Here is a 19,905-nt window from a genome sequence, read left to right on the forward strand (position 1 = left end):
GCCTCGGGCACATCGGACCAGAAGGACAATCAGAAAGTCCCAGAAGACACTGCCCAGGTGAAGGGCCCTCCATTTGAACACTGCTGAAAGTGAAACAAAACCCTTGTACTAAAGCACTTTGTATTCCCTTGGCTTTTTTAAGACCTACCACCTCTCGTGTGTCCGAGTGTGTGTGTGCTTCCCAGGGAGAACGCTGCCAGAACTATTGATTTTTGGTAATGTAGCTGTACTTTCTGAGAGTAAACATGCTACAAGATTTAGAGGACAACCACAGACATTTTTTTCTGCTCTCGTTTCAAGCCAGCTTCTCACCGATGCTCCTTTGCTCCCTGAGGCCTCCCGCAACAGCGGCCACCAGGCGCAGGGATCACAGCTGAAGCTCCGTACGGCCGAGATCTGCCTCGGGCAGTGGGGAGGGAGACCCCTCAAACATCATCCTCTGAGACCTCCGAAACACCGGGGGTTGGCTTCCCATCATGAAGGCATCCTGCGTTCGGGTCCCTGGGGGCTCTGGAAGAGATTTCAGAAGGCCGAGCCTCTACTTTCGACTTTCGCTTCTATTTCTCTTGGGGAGAAGCCAAGCAGAGCTGAAAAAGATATTTATATCTCCCCCTTCTCTCCAGCCACCACGGAAACGCTCCGGTTTTGGAGGAGGCCTGTAGCACGGCTGATGAAACGCATCCTACAAAAGTGTTTTAGCATTTTTTTATTCTGGGCCAGGAAAGAAGATACCTGGAAGTTGTTAATGCTTCACACGCAAACGCTGATAACCCTAAAAGATGCCTAATCTCCCTCCTGTCCCTTCCTCTGGGTGCCAAGGGCCCACCTTTCCCCAAAAAGGCCGCAGGGAGCCCGAGGAGATGCGGATCAGGAGCAGCTAGGAGGGAGGAGGGGGGAGGGAAAACGCGATCACCCGCACAGGTACGGAAAGCCTTGTCATTTGATTGGAGTGGGACGTGGGGCTCAGCAAAAGCACAGTAATACTATAAATCCAAACACACTGAAGGATTTATGACCTCGCTGCCCAAAGAATAAATAAGAGGTTGGGGGTTGGGATTTATTTTTATTTTTTTAAATATTATAAATGAAAATGAACCTGATGGAGGCAAAGGTCAGTTTACGAATTCGACGCCATGCACGCCGTGCAAGCTACTAACTCCCATCAAGGGAACAGCACTTACCAGACTAAGTGCCCTCTGTCTCCCTGCTGCCTTCCCAAATTAAATTAGAACCAAATAAGGAAAGCGCATCGTTAACTTTTAACCCCAGCCCCAGCACCTCTAAGCAAACGTGCCAGAGATGTGCCATGCCTCTCAAACCCCAGCCAAAGGCTCAGAAACTGCCCAGCGAAGATGCCTAGAAGGACATGGCAACTCCCCTGGGAGAAATCAGGTGCCTAGAGCGCAGCACAGCATCATCCCGGGAACAGCATCCCAGGACGTGCAGGGGATGGCAGGGAACGCAGCTGCACTGCCTTCCCCGAAAGCCATGAGCCCCCGAGGGAGGGAGTGTACTGGTCCGTGGATAACCCATATTTCACCTGTCAGCCTGCAAACTGCCGTAGGCCCACGTGTGCAAGCGCTCCCCGTCTCCCTCTCCCTTCTGGGAGGCCAGGTCCCAGGACACAGTCACCCAGGTGGCAATGAAAGGCAGGCAGACCTGCAGTAGCTCCCCGAAAGCAAGTTTTTCTCCATTTCTCCCCAGAAGTCGCTTATTCTGAGTCAGAAAAAGCTGGCAGCGTGCCTGTTTTTTCTAACACCCCAATTTCTCTCATTTAAGACAATTCTGTTCAGATGTTGGAAACCTTTCTTCCTCCGAGGTCTGTTCCCCTCTATTACCCCCAAATTACACAGCAGGGCTCCCTTGGGGTGCGCCAGTCATTTTCTGAAGGAAGACAGAGGCTGAAGACTTGTTTTGGGAGAGGAAGAATCACACATCAAGCCGCTCACTCCTTGCAAACATGAGCCAAAAACGCTAGTACAAACCTCAGCCCCCAAACCACAACAACTTCCTTATCAAAGGCAGATCGAAACCGGGATGATGCCTCTTTTCCGCATTTCTTTCCCCCTTTTTGCTGGTAAAGGAGGTTTTACCGGAGCGCCGTAGAAGCAAACGCAAAGGAGGACGATTCCTCGATGAAGCAGTTCGAACGCGTGCCTAAATGATGTTGCGTCGCCGAGCGCGGGTATTTGTCAAGCGGCCGTCCTCGGGGGCTCGCTTCCCGCAGACAACCCTCCCGGAATGAGACAGCACCTTTGTGTTCAAACCTGGGAACAACAGTAATAAATCACGGCGCTAATCCACGCTAAGGACAGCAGCGATGCTTTGCAGCTCCGGTTATGAAGAGCGGCGACGCCGACACAAACTGGTGCTTTTAAATCACCTGTCACGGGCTCAACGAGCATGAGAAATATTAATGGATTCGCCTGGAGAGGCACTGGGCAGCGGGAGGACAAAGTAAGTCCAGATGAGGGAAGGGAGTAAGAGGTATTTAAAACTTCCTTCACGTAATCTCTAGCTTGCACTCACGCCGCCTGGCCTGGATTTTGCTGGATTATTGATCGGTTTCTAAAGCCTTACGGTAGTCAGCCGAAAAGGACCCATCCTGAACTCCAATAATAACTCCAAGCGGCTCTGCCGAGAGCCTCGGTGCTCGGAAACGCCGAGGGAACAACGATTCAACTGCAACGCTTTGCAATTAAAAACCACCACCAAAGAGCAGCATTATCACAGGATAAAATGCACTCACAGACACACGTGTCCCGCCAGCCTTCGGGGAGCTCGCTTTGTTGTGGACTCCAGCCGCAATAACCAGTGCCTTAGGGTAGGGGTATTACAGATTAATGGAACCAAACTGTCCCCAATGAATCCGTGCTGGGGGCATGTAAAGTCATCAGCCTGTCACCAGTCAGCCTAAGAAACCCGCTGCCCTCGGTAGGGAACTGAGGCGGGATCCCGTTTCCCGGATCTGGAACAAGCACGGAAATTAGCAACTTCTGAGATGCAGGAAGGAAGCGGGTCGCAGCTCCGGGAACCTACGGCTGCGGATGAGCTCACTGTCATTCCTGCTGCGCGGGCCACACTGAGGAAGGGACACCATCAATCTCTTCTCTTCTGTTTTGCCAGGTCGAAGGTGTTTATCCACCAAAAGATCTCTTCCAGGAAGGCACGCACACAGGATGAGAGAATAATGCAGGAGAATCGCTTTTGACAGGCAACCCAGCACCGTGGCCATGCAAGATCGCTCCGGGAATCAGGGTCTAGCAACAGACAGCAGCACGGAGAGAGCTCAGACCAGGAGATTAAACTCAAGCTCCAGAGGAGCCGCGGGCTTTACAGCTTCATCTGCTCTGCACGCAGTGACAACAGTCACCAGCTCGCCCAGCGGCAGCTGCTACCCCCGGCGTGTCCTGATCGGGAGCAGCGGTGAATGAAGGAACGAACTCGGAAAGCCGTGAGGGACAGGAGGTTGCTCTCCGTGGGAAATCGGCATGTTACGGTGCTGTTATCCCCGTCGGGGAAGGGAAAAAGCAAACAAAATCCCAGGCACTCGCTGACAAGCATGGAGAAAAATTAGGCGGCGTTTCTGAATAGGTGCCTTAACACAGAGCGATGAAACCTGTTTGTTTCCAGACTCTCTGCACCCTCCCCTGGATATTCCCAGTGGTACTCGCAACGGAGCACAACCCCAACACCCCAAACCCTTCCTGCACCATCTTACACTACAAGGGAGGGGAGGGAACCAGACAGGATCAGACCACGGGCTGCGACTTGCCCAGATAAACACCAGGCAATTTTTCCGTCTCATAAGGGACAAAACATTTGAATTAACGCTTGTATAGCGCGTCCACAGCTAGGGACGGAAAACACGGCAGAAGAGCAGAGAACAATCCAAAATCCAAAATTCCCAATCATCTGGCTAAAGCACAACTGTGGTACCCATGCCAGCTACAGCAGGGAAGGCACTGACTCGTCAGCAAACTGCCATGTTACAGGGCTGGTACCAGCATTAAGCAGAAAGGATTGATAGAGGAAAAGTTACTGATGGCAAAAAACATGGATGGATTGAAAATTAAAAAAAAATAAATCTAGAAATGTGAAGGTAACACTCAGAAACACCGATGGACTCTGAGAAGAGTCCACTGAACTCCAGCAAACACTATCCATTGGAGCTTTTCTGATTAACCTCCTTTGCCAGTTGAACCACAGCCTCCAATCCTGGTTTTGGGATCCCACCTACCTGCTTAACGCACCTCACTCCTGTGTCGCCCAGGCAGACCTGCCAGGGCCTCTCAGGTCTGAGCAGCACCTCTGTCGCTCCTTGGCACGCTGACTCGTGAACACATTTCAGCAATGGAAAGCTGTTGGTGAAAGAGGGACCTCAAGGGCCAGTCTGCCTGTGCCTCGTTTCAGCTTTGTGGATTTGTGCTACCAGCATCTCCCTGTTGACCACCCCAATGGTCTACAGAAGGCTGTTACCCCCACAGCACAACGGGGAAGAAGCTACCCCAGTTCTCAGGCTGCAGTACGTGCTGGCAGAGCTACTTCTTCCTCGTCCTGAGAAACAGACCAAAACCCTCTCCACTTGCAACCTAAACTTCCCCAAACTACGGCAGACAAACCCTAAACCAAATCCTCTGGTGGCTCCCAGAAGACGAGACGCAACCGGGCAACGTGTCAAGATCTAGGGAGTTTGTTCAATTAATAGATTTTTTTTCTTCCCTTCTATTTTCCACTTTCAAAATACATTTTCTGAAACAGTCTGGTGCCAAAAAAGAAATATCCAATTCCTGATTATTCACTCTGGACACCTCTCCGCCAATGATTATCTGTCAGAGGTTTAATTGTGTTTGGCAGCTTGCCAGCAATAATGCACAAGAAGCACAGGAGAAGCAGGTAGACCGGCACTCATCCAGAGAGGCAGCTCTCCGCGGCGCTCCCCACCTCCTCTCCAAATTAGCGACTGCTTCCCTTCCATGGCTTTTCAAAGGACCGCTGGCCGGGCATCCAACACCTTCCATTACTGCACAGGTGTTACAGGATTGAGACACCGTGCGGAGTCGCAAGGAAAGCGAGGGCTGGGAAGGGCAGAGAGGGAAGGTGGTCGTCATCTGGGCCGTCACCACCAGCACGCTGCCTGCACCAAGGCCTCCAGGAGTCAGCCACAAAGCTCGGCGAGTGTACACCAGTTTGTCCTCCAAGCGTGAGCTGGTTCTGGAATGTCTCTCCATCACCAGGACAGCATCGAGCCCCTCCACCCAGATAACGCCAGGGACAGCCCTGCCCCTCTCGTTTTCCTTCAACCTTTGGCAGGTTTTAAAGGGTGGCAGCAGAGGCCCTTTCGCTTCGTTTCCCTTAGGAAGAATAAAGCATGTAGACTTCAGGAGGAAGAAAATCTGGCCATAAAAGTCCCAGTGGCCTTTTTTTTGGGAGCGCAGCTGATGTGTATCACAAGCAAAGCACTAAGTCCTTTATCGTTGACTTTCAGCTTGCTACTCCTCGAGTCATTTATACCCACCAGCTTTGCCATGAACCACCAAGACTTGAAATGACAAACAAGGGAGCATCTTGGGTTGGCACGAGCCCAACATGGGATGCAAGTCAGGACGATCTCCTCCTGACGCAGGAAAAGTCCTTCCAATTAAATCACTGGTGCCATCCTGCAGCAAGCAGTAACAATACAACCATCTCTACCTGGAAAAGCACCACCGATGTAAGAGTAAGAAGCGCGTAAGGAATCTGGGGAGAAAGATCCTCGGCGTACACGACGGGAGGTTTCTATTTTGTATTTTTATTTTACTGAGCCAAAGTAGATGCCAAGCAGCTTTTGGTACGGTCACAAATGCCACCTCACGGGTGTTCTGCATACATTTCACACAATAATCATAGAGCGGCAGGCTGAAGAAAGGACCAAACGAGGTCATCGGCTCCACCGGCCTCTCCTTCCCCACGGCAGGAGGAGATCCTGAACTAACGTCTCTGCTTCCTCCAAAGAACTGAGATTTCCATTTCTCCTGCTCCTCTAGGGCAGCACTTCATTATCCTTCCCAGTACAAACATCTTCCCAACAGCTGCTTCGAACCTTTTGCTGCAATTTAAGCCCGTTATTTCTCACCCTACCATCAGAGCACGGAGGACAGAGTATCCACTACTGGCAAAGGCTTTCACATGCTTAAAGAGTTTTTCATAGATCACAGAATGGTTTGGGTTGGAAGGGACCTCAAAGATCCTCCAGTTCCAATCCCCCTGCCATGGGCAGGGACACCCTCCACTACACCAGGTTTCTCAAAGCCTCATCCAAGCTGGCCTTGAACACCACGTGTTGTCCTCCTCCTCACCTTTATTATCCTCAAAACAACCCTCAGTCTTTCAGTCTCAGCTCGCAGACATTTTCTAGCCCTCCGAATATCTTACTGCTGCCTTCTGCGCCCATCCATGGCACCCAAACCTGGACAAGTACTTCAGCGGGGGGCTGAGCGCTAAGCGTAGTCAGAGATTTACTTTACAGACATTTGGCTCTTTCTTTTGTTTCCACAGACCCACTCAGTTGGCTCGTGCTCTGGAGCAGTCCCACATAACCCAAATCCCGGTCCGCGGGGCTGATATTGAGGGAGTTCTCCATCCTGCACCCATGCCACCGCTCCCTCCTGGACCTGCCCTCGTTCACAGCAGCCCATTTGTTTCTGCTCGATTTCTCAAGATCATTTGGAGCTCTGTTCCCTCCTACTAACGTATGGAACGTTCCTGCCTCTCCCCAGCTGGGTTTCATCTGCAGACCCAAGAGGGGTATGTCTCATATCGTCCATAACACTCTCCTGACCTCCATGGGTGGGAAGGGCACGAGGTTTCCAGTCAAGCCCTGCGAACATGGAAGCGGTCGATCCTTTTCTTCTCGCTGCTGCCATGTGAAACCTCAGCTTTTCATAAAACTGGAGCAAAGCCACCTCAGCTGCCAGAGGGTGACGTAGCAGTGGGGAGGGTGGCATTCAGCAATAGCCTGAATTAATCTGTCAGGCCTGATTTCTTGCAAATAAAACTATTTGGGGCCAGACACAGGCCATTATTTACCTGAGATCCTCTCCCTCCAGGGTCTCCCCTCCTTCACAAGCCAAATCTAGAGATGCTCCTGCCGCTGCCATACCGCAAAACCTTCCCTTTAGCTCAGGGTTTTGGGTCCGTTCCCCTCCTCACCACAAATCCATGAAAATTCATGCGCGTGAGGAAACCAAACCCCAGTTGCTATGGTGAAAGGCATTCTGCAAACTAAGAAACAAATACAAGTGGGACGTTTGGAGGTTACCGGATTTTTGCACATCTTTCAGACAAGAATAAAAAACAAACCTCCAGCACATGAAAGGCTCTGCTAACTTCCCAGACCCTGCTACACCTCAAACATGAGGGATTTACAGTACAACTTGTTTAAGGAAATTAATAATCAAGCACTGTGCTTCTCCAAAGCAGCCTCACCCCTGTGGCTCCTAGCACTGCCTGTTATAGCAAAGGCAGCAACAGTTTTTAAGAGCTGGGCTTAGGCTTTGCTGCAGAGATGCCAGGAGGCTCGAGATGCCTCTGGGAATACTAGGACAAGGAGCTCCCACCAATGTGACCTACTCGTTACGCTCACCAAAACACTAAGAGGAGGAGCCCAGCTATGGAGCCAGTAAATTAATTCGGACAGACCTGGGAAATTATCTGGCAGAAGGATCACGGCACCTTTGGGATGATCTGCCTACTTTTGCTACTCAAAGTGTTCTTTTTTTTTTTTTTTTTTTTTTTGCACTTAATGTGCTGGGTCCCTGTCTTCTATTAAGGCATTGCTGTAATTCAACCCCTGCCAGCTCCACCGAGAAAAACTGTCCTCTTAAGATCAAAGAGGTGATGCTGTCTCGGCTGGCTGGTGGCAGAACAGCGGTCTTGGGGAAACGAGGAGGCGGAATGCCCACTGGGTGGGAGGCAAAGGCACCCACAGCACCTCCAAAACGGAGGCTGGAGGGGACTGCGGCAGTGCCAGGGGGCACAGAGCAGCACACCGCAGGCAGCCCTGCCCAGAAGGGGCAATAGGATTCAGAAACTTTACAACCCTCTCAGCAAATCTTGCAGCACTCACAGTTCCTGCTAAAACTAAGTCAGAGAGATGCAGAGCAACTCTGGGAGGAAAAAAAAAAAAAACAAACAGGCATCTCTTAGGGAAAGGTCACCAAACAGAACTCTGCCACACACGGGCAAGTTGGCACAAACCTTCTGCACTTCCTGCACTGCGTTCTCCTCAGTGCGCTGGCTCAGCCTTCTCTCAATACCTCCAACGCCGCCACCTCATCGCTCTGCTCCAAGGCCCAAACACTCCAACAAAGACATTTTCCTTCTATTGTCTAGTCTGATTTTTCACTTCAGATTCCCGTTTCATCCAATGCAAATAATGTGAATAAACCTTTTTTTTTTCCTGAAGAATATAATTCGTAGGAAAGCATTTTCATGGCAACCCCAATTTAATCTCCTTTTTTCCCAAGATCATACAAGCGTTCATCTCCACTCTCATCTGCTCAACTGTCACATCCTCCCATCCCACTGTTGCTCTAATTGCGCGCTGCTGGGCCCCCTCCATCGTTTCAGTATCCCTCGATAATGGCAGGATCAGAACTGAAGGCAAAAATCCTCTGCTCTGCGAAGCTGCATTACAGCCTTTCATTTCTGCTTTTGATTCTCCCGTAAAACCGAGGCGAGGAAAGCGCTGGCTTATTTCTGATACGGTGATGTTGCACCACGATCTCTTATTCAGTCTGTTCTCACCCCAGTGGATTTTTGTTTGGTATTTTTAACTCTAAACTTCCCGAGCAGCCACCTCCCGTTAGGTACTCGTTACAACTACTGGTCCTACTTGGGACATATATACACTTTTATCACCTCACTGAGGATAACAAGATGTTTTTACCCTTTCCAGACACCAGGCAGTCTTGATCCTCACCTACGGCCAGTTCTTTGTCCCTTTGATTTCACCTCTGCTTAAAAACACACCAGCAAAAGACTCTGTCTCCTTAAATTCACTATCAAAAGTTACACAGAAAAGGCCTGGGTGCCAGTGGCTGCAGAATCATAGAATGGCATAGAGAACACCAGAAGCACTCGTCATCTGCAAGCGGAGTTGGTAACGGTGGCTCGACGCAGGGGCAGATACTAGTTTGTTTGGCACTTGGTCTGTCTGGGGTATTTTGAAGGATTAGAGGGTTTATCCAAGACAAGATTTTTCTTTTTCCCTGTATCTCTCTATACAGCACTGCATCAAATGTCTTAAACTGAGCTACTGCACACCACAGCCACTGCACTATTCTCACCCAGCAAGATAAAAACGGTAACAGAGAACACTGCCAGATTTGTTTGCTATGATCAGCTCCCCAGTAGCCCTGGTGCATCAGTCAGTAAATGCACTTTCCCCCTGCTCCAGCTGAAAGCAGATACTGTCCCATCATGTAATACCCTCTATGCAGGCTTCGAAAGAGAAGGAGCCTCATCAAATCACACCTTAACTGATCTAGAAGCCCTCCCAGAGCAGTTCTGCAGCCTGGCCACTCTGCTCCCACTGCCGGACCAGGGCAGGGTGGCCTGTGTCACTGCCCTAACTCATCCAGTTCCCCGTCTTGTATCCCTGCTTAAAGTCTCCCCTAATGCCCTAAGACCCAAGACGTGCAGCCTTCCGCTGCTGTACCTCAGTATTTAATCTCGTAAGCTGTTAATGCACAGAGCTGTGCTAAGCGGCGGGGTTCATCCTTTTCCATACTCAAAATTTGATTCCCCCTTGTTTGAGTGTGGCAAAGGCCACTCCTCCGACCTCAAGTCAAAAATCATTCCATTTTAACCCAGTGAGAGTCCAGGCGGGTTTCTTCCTACTATAAGCCTTCCTTTCCTTCAAAAGCGTAACAGAAAATTTGTACCTTCACATCTCTTTGCGTTTAAATTCATTTATTCACTGCGGCCGTAGTTTTTTCACTACGCGAAATAAATAAAAGGCCGGAGGCAGCCAAGCCTCGTCTCCGGAGGCGCAGGCAGCTGCCCCAGCTGCCTCTGTGCCAGGGCTGTGCCGCTCGGCCAGCTGCGACGCAGGGCACGCAGCCACCACCCGGGACACGGGAGGAGGCACAGCGGAGGGGCTGCCAAACCCGCATCTCCCCAGGGCCCAGATGCCCGCCCGGTCCCTGCCCATGGCAGGGGGGTTGGAACTAGATGATCTTTGAGGTCCCTTCCAACCCAAACCATCCTATTTTATTTCTATTTTTTCATTTCTCTTACAGGGAAGAAGCTGCCGCCGCCTTTCAGCTGTGAATTGCTGTCCCCTTCCTCGGCTCTCCCAGAGACAATCCGCTCCGTTCCCGACCGGAGCAAGAGTTCGCTACGTGACTCCGATGTTCGAAGGAGTCGATCAGCTAGCCACTAGCCACCCGAGAAGAAATACACATTGCTCCATAGGAAGTGGTTCATAAAGCATCTCCAGCTTCTTGGGACTAGGCTAGACAAGCAGGATGCTAAAGCAGCTAGTGCTTTGGTGGGAGACTCAAACCACTCAGTTGTTGGGGCACACACTCCCTTGAGCTTTCAGCACCAGCTAGGCCACGGAGCCTTTTCCACGGATATTCTTGAAGACAGAAGTAATTTAAACTCCCGAACGCAACTCATCCTACAGGATCTATTTTCTGAGCAGTGTGGGAAGGTACGGGCCTGCACAACCATTTATTAGCACAAATAAGAGTGTATGTTTAACGGGTAGAACAAAGGATTATTAAATAAAATTCCGATTAGTTCTGCTGAAAGCAAAATACCAGCTGGAGCCTGGGGTAACGCAGAAACGCTATCAGCAAACATGTGCTGCCAGTGCATCTGCACACACACACGCCCCAGCTCCGACCACGGAGGAGCCTCAGACTGGAAAAGCAGACCCAAGGCGTCCCCATCGTGGTCTCTGTGCTCTGATAGCTCAGTCCTGCTCGCCGCTAGGCAAAACCTTTGGCCCGACAGTGCAGGGCGTAGCCGCACAACCGGAATGAGAGCGATGAAACCAACTGGATGTCCTCCTACCAGTAGCCACACTTTGTCAGCTTTCCAAGCGGGAACACTGCCACCCAACACAGCTATAGTAGAGTCCCACCGCCTGGAAATGCATCACTCTACCTACAAGGGGACAGCACCCGCAAGCCAGCCTGCCTAACTGCAGCCATATTCATTAACAGCCCATCGTTTAGATCCTATTGCAAAAGTTAATGAAGCCACTTGGCGAGAGGGCAGCCTCCAGGAGCAGAAGATAAATAATGTATATAAAAGGGGGCTGGGAGGGAACTGGCACATCCTTGCAAGGTCATGCTAGAATGCATCAGTGGCTGGCTGAGGCTGGGCTCCTCTGGTAAGGAGCCTGGAGCTATTTATGACTCATGTAATTAATTAATGCCAACGGGCGTTCTGCTGCAGGCACGTGGGAGACCAAAGGGAAATACGAAGAGAGCAGGTTAGGAAACGTAGTGGAGGTGGGGGAGAAGGATGACATTTCTTGCGGCAAGACATGCTTTGAAGTAATTATCAACAGTCCAAACAGCCAGCAGCTCTTTTGGCTCCATCAGTACAAAATCAATTAGGAGCTTTAAAAATGCATCAGCCCGTGTTTCAGCGAGCAGCGAGAAGAAGAAGTAGCCATGTGAGGCAGGGCCGTCGCGTTTCGTAGCGCCGCGCACCACCAGACCCACAGGTCCCCAGACCCACACATCCCCAGACCCCGCAGTGCGGTCCACAAATGGTGTGACCAGTAGAGGGAGCATGGTTAATGCCTTCCAAACAGTAAATTGTTTTCGGATGAGGAGAATTGAGGAAGAGCTGACAGTTTGGTTTTATATCTCTCTGAAGTCTGAGGACAAGTTTAAGTGATGGCAAGAGAAAGGAGAGAAGGGCAAAGTGAAACGTGGGCGTATGCCTTGAAAGCCGAGTCCCTGCAGGCACTTAGGCCTCTGGAACTACACCTTCCCTTTCCAGAGCCAGAACACCGGGAGCTAACCAAAACTCACCGATCACATTAAGAAAGATACCACGTCTGTGGCTTTTCTGCTTCAGTTTGCAATACTGCAGTCTCACACCGAACGCTCAACATGTGGTGATGCTGAGTCATGACGCTGCGCTGGCACAGACCGTTTGAGGACAATGAGAGCTTAACCTAATTTTGTCCCTTTGTTTGTCCTCTGCACAGAGGAGATCAATCAGTTCCACTCTGCCTCCACATCCCCACGCATCCAGTGCCTAACGCATTATACAGCAAAACTGTAAACACAAATAAAGTGCACCCTTTCCCTCCCCTGCTGCCCTAAAGTCCTTCTGGGCTGTCCAGCTCGCACCCAGCCTGCATCCTCTCTTACGTCTCTTTGTTGCCAGAGTATCTTCTATCAGTTCCCAAACGTATCCATGCATTGTCCTGTCTCTCTCATCATAGCTGCCTGCGACAAATCCCTTCACACAACGAGGACTGCAAATTCGCTTACAACCCAGTGTTTTCCATTTCTCCATGCTTTTCTCTCTGGACACTTGCAGGGGCCAAGCACCACTGCATCAGCCTGACAACAGCCATCTGGATGAGCAGCAGAGGCTGCCTGCAGTCTCAATCCCAGTGCGCAAAGGCTGGGAGGCTGCAGGATGCTCCCCTTCGAGCCTTACCCACCTCCAGGGGCTGGGGGATCTGGCTTTCTACCCTCTGATCACTGCCAAAGCGCTCAGATCCTGGCTGGTGGGACTCCCTACCGCTATCTGCTATTTTTCTGGAGCAAAACCATGCAAATCAATAGGAGAGATAAAGAAAAAGAAGCAAAGAGTAAGTGAAATGGCAGTCGGTTTTAGTTTCATAAATATATGAGTGAGTAGAACAAGAGCAACAAAGTACTCCTTTCTGGTGGGCTGAGGAGCAACAAGAGCCTGAGTCTCCAGGGTAAAACACAAGCGAAGCAAACGACAACACGAACACCCACTTGGTATTCGTGCTCCATGCTCCTGATCTGAGCCTCACCAGCTTTAAGAACGCTTTGGTTAAATACTGTAATGCTCCCAATTACGAGGGATCTGGGTTGTTTATTTTCTAAACAGATCTCCCCCCTCCCCACCGGAAGATCCCACAAGCGCAAGACAAAAGCAGTCCTGAAGAGGTGTTTCACCTCTTTTGGCTATACAATCTCCACAGCTGGCTCGATTTCCCTAATTGTTTCATACTGACCTTGAGGATATTTCGGCTATTAAACGACTCCCGTTCCTTGAAAGATGATTTACCAGTCATTGTATTGTTTCGCTCTTCAGCTGTAAAGAGAAAAGCCACCACCAGAATGAGCTTCAGATGGGAGAACTGCGTGTGCTGTACTTCACCCCCCACTCTCTCCCTCCCTGAAGTCAGCTGCCAGCTAATAAACCATCTTTGCCCAGTTCTTAGTGCAAAAAACACTTCCACTTTGATTTTAAATGGAACGAGGCTGAATATGCAGAGGGAACTGGTGCCTCTATCAGGATCCCCTACCTCACCTGGAGGAAAGACCCTAACTCATAGCTACTGTTAGGGTGATTACGTAGGGCTGATGGCTCAGTGCCACACATCTGTGTCTCTCTGGCTGATTTTAATCCCACATCCTGCCAGGGGGTGAGAGTCAGCACTGTGAGCGCTTGCACCGCCTGGAACAGCACCAAATACCAGACCGAGCACAATGCCAGGCATGATCCGGACAGCACCTATACAAACCTCTGCCGCCGGCTCCGGGAAGCACATACGTGTGGTGTCCATGCTTCTGCAGGGTGGGCACGCAGCCACACACACAGACGTTAAGAATAGCAACCTAGGCCTACAGCAACTGCCAAATGCCTACGTCTTAAATCCATTTCCCCAGAGCATGTCTGGATTTTTATATAATCCCTAAGTACATGATCCGTTCTTTCCACAGGACCTCTGCCTCGTTTAGTCAATATATTCAATATTTCTTTTTCATCTCCAGCATTAGCTATGAAGTCCCACTCACATCTAGCATGCTATTCAAATCCTGCATTGAATACAAAGTGACTTCCACGGCGATCCGTGTAACGCTCCCGCCACTGTGTCCGAACGCCTCGCGCGCCTCCTGGGGTTGCTCAGAATCTAGATTCCTAACGCCAGACGCAGCTGCCCACGTGCCTCCCAGAGCAGAGAGCCACATCAGCGCTTTGGGCTCACATTTTCACCCATTTCCAAGGCTCAATTTGAGAGCCCTGTCTTTTCAGGGTTTCCACGGCCCGAGTATGCTTAGCTGACTATAGTAGATCCCCAAAATCTGCCACTGGGCACCCAGGAAAGTGTAACACGAACCAGCTGCTGTTATCACTGCTCGCACAGAGGCTCACAGAGGCAGTCACGGGAGAATATTCGACATAACCTATTGGCATTGCATGGAGGCCACTATGAAAAGCTTTAGTTTTTTTCGAGCGGCTGAGGGAGCTGGGACTGTTTGGTCTGGAGAAGGGGAGGCTCGGGGGGGACCTTATCGCTCTCTACAATTACCTGAAAGGAAGTTGTAGGGAGATGGGGGTCGGTCTCTTCTCCCACATTGTGAAAGACAGGACGAGAGGGAACGGCCTCAAGTTACGCCAGGGGAAATTTAGGTTGGATATCAGGAAAAATTTCTTCACAGAGAGGGTTGTGAAGTATTGGAACAGGCTGCCCAGGGTGGTGGTGGAGTCCCCATCCCTGGCGGTGTCTAAAAACCATGTGGATTTGGCGTTGAGGAACACGGTTTAGGGACTCTGACAGTGCAGGGTGAATGGTTGGGCTCAATGATCTTGAGGGTCTCTTCCAACCAGACGATTCTATGATTCTAATGCTGTCAAGGCTTGCAAACTACACACCAGCATATGCATGTCTGCACAGGGAGAACAAGGCTGTGATCCACTGCCCCTCCCTAAACCCGACGCATCTGAGGCTGCTTTATAAAGTAACGCGATAAGAACGATGGCACAGACTGCTGGAGCAGACAATCTTTTGGCAGGGACAGCAGACACTACATGCTCGGTAACAGCTCACATTCAGTCTCGCAGCCGCCTGAATCCGATTTAATGAGAAAGACACTAGAATCGTGTTCCTAAAGCAACGGGCAATCTTTAACTTGACCAAGGAGGATCATGTTTTCATCTTGTTGAAAGGTCAGCACAGCACATCGAGCTGTTACCGAATTTTGGTTTAACGCTGGGGCACAGAGAGCCCAAGACTTCACAGAGGACTTGAGTGCATTTCTCTCTGGCCCAGATCCTACGAGTGCTACTGGGCAACAGCGTTTCTGAAGCTATGACACAGAATCTTAGAAAAGATCCAGAAAATGCTCAAAGCATGCCTGACTTCTCCAGCTCTGCTGACTGCTTTTTCATTTCCTTCTGGGTTTTGTTTAATGGCATCTCCCCACAACTTTCTATTTTTGAGATTAAGAAAAATCACAAAATTAAAACAAAGAAACACAAAAGACAGCAAAAGCACTTCCCGTTCAGAGGTACTACTTTAAATGCAGTTATCAGTAAGGACGAGGGATACGCACCACTTGGATCGTTCCTGAAGAGAGTGTTCATGACTGTAGCATGCAGTTTCACCCTATCCCATTCTTTAAGCATCAGGCCGGAGGCCACGAACCTTTCCACCAGTTGATCAGCGATCACCTGCAATCTGGCAAGGCAAAAAGAGAAAGAACAGAGCAGTGTAAACCAAGGAGAAACCTCTGCGTCATCAGCTTCTCGCTTTTCAGCCAGGGAGGGCAGCATGTGTGAAATGAAGTCTCAGGGAAAGGGAATTAGTCTCTGATGGAAAGCGAACGCAGCCATCAGGACTAAGGTCTAACGCAAAAACTCCTGGCTGTTTTGCAAAGCTTCCTCGGTGATCACTTCTGCTGCAAATACTCCACGAAGAAGGGCGGATTTAGCATAGCAGAGAGCTTGTTTGCAGTGACAGATGTTACTGGGACTTGAAGGATGTATCCTTCTACTGCCAGGAAACACAATGTGACTCTCCTTACAAATGCTAAAATCTGCAGGCCCCCAGGGTGGGGGTCAGGCATGCATCTTGACTCCCAGAGGACCTGCCTCTGCTCAGGGACTTCGACCTGTATGGTGCACCAGGCTGGAGCTCACACCCTCTCTGTCCCAAATAAGCAACCCGAGTCAGTGGGTTTAATCTCTGGGAGAGCCCAGAGCGTGGTGATAGAGGGCACAAACCCAGACAGCAAGTCCTGGTGAATGATCCAGCTTTGGAGCTACTGAGCAAGGAGAATCAAAGGAGTTATCATCACCTTCTCATCTGGCCTCAGTCGGGGATGAAAGCGGCTGTGGCTGCCGGGATCTGCGAGATCTGTCCTAGGATAGGCAGCAGGAACAGGCAGGTGATCAGAGCTCGCGTATCCTCTGTCTCAAGAGCTGAAGGAACTTCCAGCTGCTTCTCCCCACAAAATTTCTGCAGTGCCCGAGCCTTACCAAAAGCAGCAAGGATGCGCTAGAACAAGAGCTTCACGTTGTCGAAAACAAGCCAAGAGGGTTTTTCTCTATGCAGAAGAATTTGGGCTTCTCTCACTGCGTCCAAGGCATCCAACAGCTTTCTGCTCCACTGGGTCCCACCACTCAGCTGGATCTCAGCTGCAGCGGGAGAGGCAAAGCGTGGCCTCTCTTAGGCTGGCTCCCAGAGCCCAGGGCTGCAACACTCCAGACGCCAGCTCCTACCCCACCGCCAGTTTTGTACTGTCCCTCACGAGCTGCCAGCCCCCATGTGACAACTTCCAGACTCTCAAACTACCAATTGTCATGGTTTTCTACCACTTTCTGGCTTTACATCAGTGATTTTTAAAATTAGCAATGACAAAGATTAAACGAGTATCATTACAGACAATACTAAAACAAATTAACAGAGAATAGCTCAAGTGAAAATGGTGCTTTATTACGTTATGAAGTTAATCAAGGAAATAAAACAAATTAGAATGAATTATAATGGAAATTATTTGCCACGTGGGAGGCATCAGAGCATGATCCCTCTCTCAGTCTGAGCCATTATATGTGCAGAAGGGCTTGCCAACCCCTAATTCCGTCTGCAGTTACGCAAGCTAAGTCAGGGTAAATCAAATCTGCTTTATAGCTTAAGCTGATCAAGATCATCCAAAGATCAGGAAGGAACTCCACCCCTCAGCCATACCAGGAACTACACAGAGCTAGGAAGACGTCTTGCATGAGACAGGAAGGCACACACCTCTCATACACAGGCTGCAGCAGTCTGATCCAGCACAGCAAACCACGTGGCTGCTGCTGTCCTCCAGTATTGGCCTCGCAGCGGAGAAACTCTGCTTCCTACGTGCTTTCCCCATTTCCCTGAGCACAGCACCACAGGTTTTAGCAGGCGAGAAGTGCATGGAGCTTCTCAGCAACGATCCGTCTAGCAGAATAGAAAATGAAGCAGCGTTTTCTGGGGGGACAATCATTTGTTCCCTCTTCATAATCACGGTTTGTCCAACACTCTGTCTGCTGGAATCTCAAAGAAAGCAAAGGAAGCTTTCACCACTCTCCATCAACACAAAAATATCTTTTTTCCCCTCTGCAAAGCTAAATGTTTTCTGGACGCTTGCTAACAGTTAAGGAAGTATACTAGGGAAGAAGTATCTGACGAATTAATTTGCAGGTGAGGGCAGGACCAGCCTGGGCCAAGGATAAAAACTTAAAATTACTCAGCCCTCTCTGAGCACACTGCTATGCAAAAAACTACAAAGGTGTTGAGGAAGAGCAGTCTGGCAGCCTCCAGGTGCCATGCAAAGCACAAGATCTGGGTTTGGTCAAAACCTCAGATAATTGTTCTCTGTGAAGGACAGAGGAGACATCAGTCCTTTCTCAGGGGGGTAGGTGGGGGTTTTCAAGGCAAGGTGGACTTGAAGACCTGATTTCTCTCCCCTGGCAAAATCAGCTCTGCCACCTCTAACACACATCAGCATTTTCTGACAGTGTTACAGCTAAGCAAAACGGATACAGCTGGCATCTGAAGCAGACCACAGTGCTAGCACCAACAATTTGGCTGTCTCCAGATGCAGGCAGACATCACTGCCTCGCTTTAGACCCTACTTATGCTCTACAGCACTTCTCTACCAGCTCCTCAGGTCGCAGATTTTCAGATGCGAGAAGACTCACAAGCATGGCACCTCAGAGATGATCCAGAACTCAGTGACTCAGAAGAAAAGAGGCCCATACCTCAGCTCTAGGAGCTGACACTTGGAATGCTTTCTTACACGAAGCCACCAAAGGGCATTTGGGTCATCCAGTGTGTGCCTCCGTGCTTCTGCCTTGTTTCTCCCTGCACTTCTCTTCTCTCTCCTGGCTGATCTCTGGCTTGTCCTGGTTCTCCACCTGACCCATTTGTTTTATCTCACCTCTTCAAGGGTAGAACAAACTTCAAAGTGGAAGAGCCGACAAGAGGAAAAGACTTCAATTCCTACTGCCTCCCAGCAATTCTTGCATTTTCATTTTCCCACCCATTTCCTTATCTCACTTCCGATCTCTTACTTCAACACAGCCTCCAAAGTGCAGTTTTAAGCAGGGGGCCCTCCTTGTCTCCTCAGCCCTCAGGGAAAGGAGATGCCAGAACATGTCCTTTCTTCCCTAAGCCAGTCTCTTTGCAGACTCTCTCATCCAGCTGCACTGCTCCGTGCTCCCCTGCTAGCTCCTGCTGTCCTCTAGTGAGGGGAACAGACACAAAAGGGCAGTGCTGCCAGAAAAAGAGAAGGCTAAGGCTCAGGGAGAGAAGGCTAAAGCTCTTTAGGCTACTCCCTTACCCACTTCCACAGCCATCTCACAACCGGCAGCACGGAGTACAACAGCTCTTACATTTCCCCAGTCTTCCAGAAAGCACTAAAAGGAAAGACAGTGCTGCCACTGGTGATGTACTTGGCAAGAACAAGATGGAGGGAGGTTGTCCAGACACCGCCACATCCCGGGCAGCACCGTTCGTAGAGCTAAAGCCATCAGTCACAGTGGCAAACAGCACAGACACATGCACTGACACCAACCAGACTTGGAGATTTCAGACCAGCAGCTCAGAAGACAAGCATTTCGCACCCAGCACCTGTTCCAGGCTGCCCACAGAGACAAAAACCAACTCTGTAATCAAGTCACGCTTTTCTGAGGAGCTTCTGGTGTAACTGGGATTTAAGAATAATTAAGTGCTGCAAAATATGTCAGGCTGTCCAGATTAATCCGGATTGCAGGCTGGGAACTAGACAGCAGAGGCCAAGTTGTCCTACCTTCTAAGTCATCTCAGGGGTATCTCCTTGGCCACCTTATCACCGTGTCAGCCATGGCATCATTATTCAATCTGACAGACTGCTACAGAAACAAATGACACCTTTCAGCCACACCACCAGTGAATGATTTAAAGAGCAAACACATCACTGCCTTAAACCAGTTTAGGAAACAAGAATGACTTCATTTTCCTGACTGCTGGCCCAAGGACTGCCAGCGGTACCCACCAGCTTCAGACAGCAGAGGGTTTCTCTGGCACACCACTACTGCCGCCGTGGCACATGGAGGAGGAATGAAGGAAAGGAGCGTGGGGAGCTCACCTGTCCGAGCCATCCTTCATGTGGACTTTGGCATAAAGGACGTCTGTCATGGCAGGGTCGTCGTTCATGTACTCCACTCCTGCCACCTCCACGGTCAGGGGCTTGCCACCAGCAATTCGGCTAAAATGCAAGAAATCCCTTAGGTTAAAAAGCAAAACATCACACCTGCTTTTGAAATACAAGGCAGAGTATTCCTCGTGCATGCACTAAATATTTGGTTTTACTAAGGGCATGACACAAAATGTGTTTTCTTACTATAGGTAAACACAAATTTGGGGTTAAGTGGGACTTCAATGTTACATATATCATA

The 19,905-nt window shown here is 50.0% G+C and overlaps 1 protein-coding gene across 2 annotated transcripts in view; it reads right to left on the reverse strand.

The window, feature by feature from the left end:
• ASCC1 (activating signal cointegrator 1 complex subunit 1) overlaps positions 1 to 19,905 on the reverse strand; it is a 40,635-nt gene that overhangs the window by 3,962 nt on the left and 16,768 nt on the right. The window contains exons 7-9 of one of the 2 annotated variants that reach the window (XM_086616491.1): positions 19,596 to 19,715; positions 15,555 to 15,679; positions 13,229 to 13,308 (exon numbers count right to left, since the gene is read on the reverse strand). In XM_086616491.1, the coding sequence (XP_086472617.1) occupies positions 13,229 to 13,308; positions 15,555 to 15,679; positions 19,596 to 19,715 (325 nt within the window). The remainder of the gene's footprint in view (positions 1 to 13,228; positions 13,309 to 15,554; positions 15,680 to 19,595; positions 19,716 to 19,905) is intronic. The other variant, XM_086616492.1, reaches the window with a different exon arrangement.

Source organism: Tauraco erythrolophus, chromosome 9, assembly GCF_009769465.1.
Source record: "Tauraco erythrolophus isolate bTauEry1 chromosome 9, bTauEry1.pri, whole genome shotgun sequence".
In the NCBI taxonomy this organism is placed as follows: domain Eukaryota; kingdom Metazoa; phylum Chordata; class Aves; order Musophagiformes; family Musophagidae; genus Tauraco; species Tauraco erythrolophus.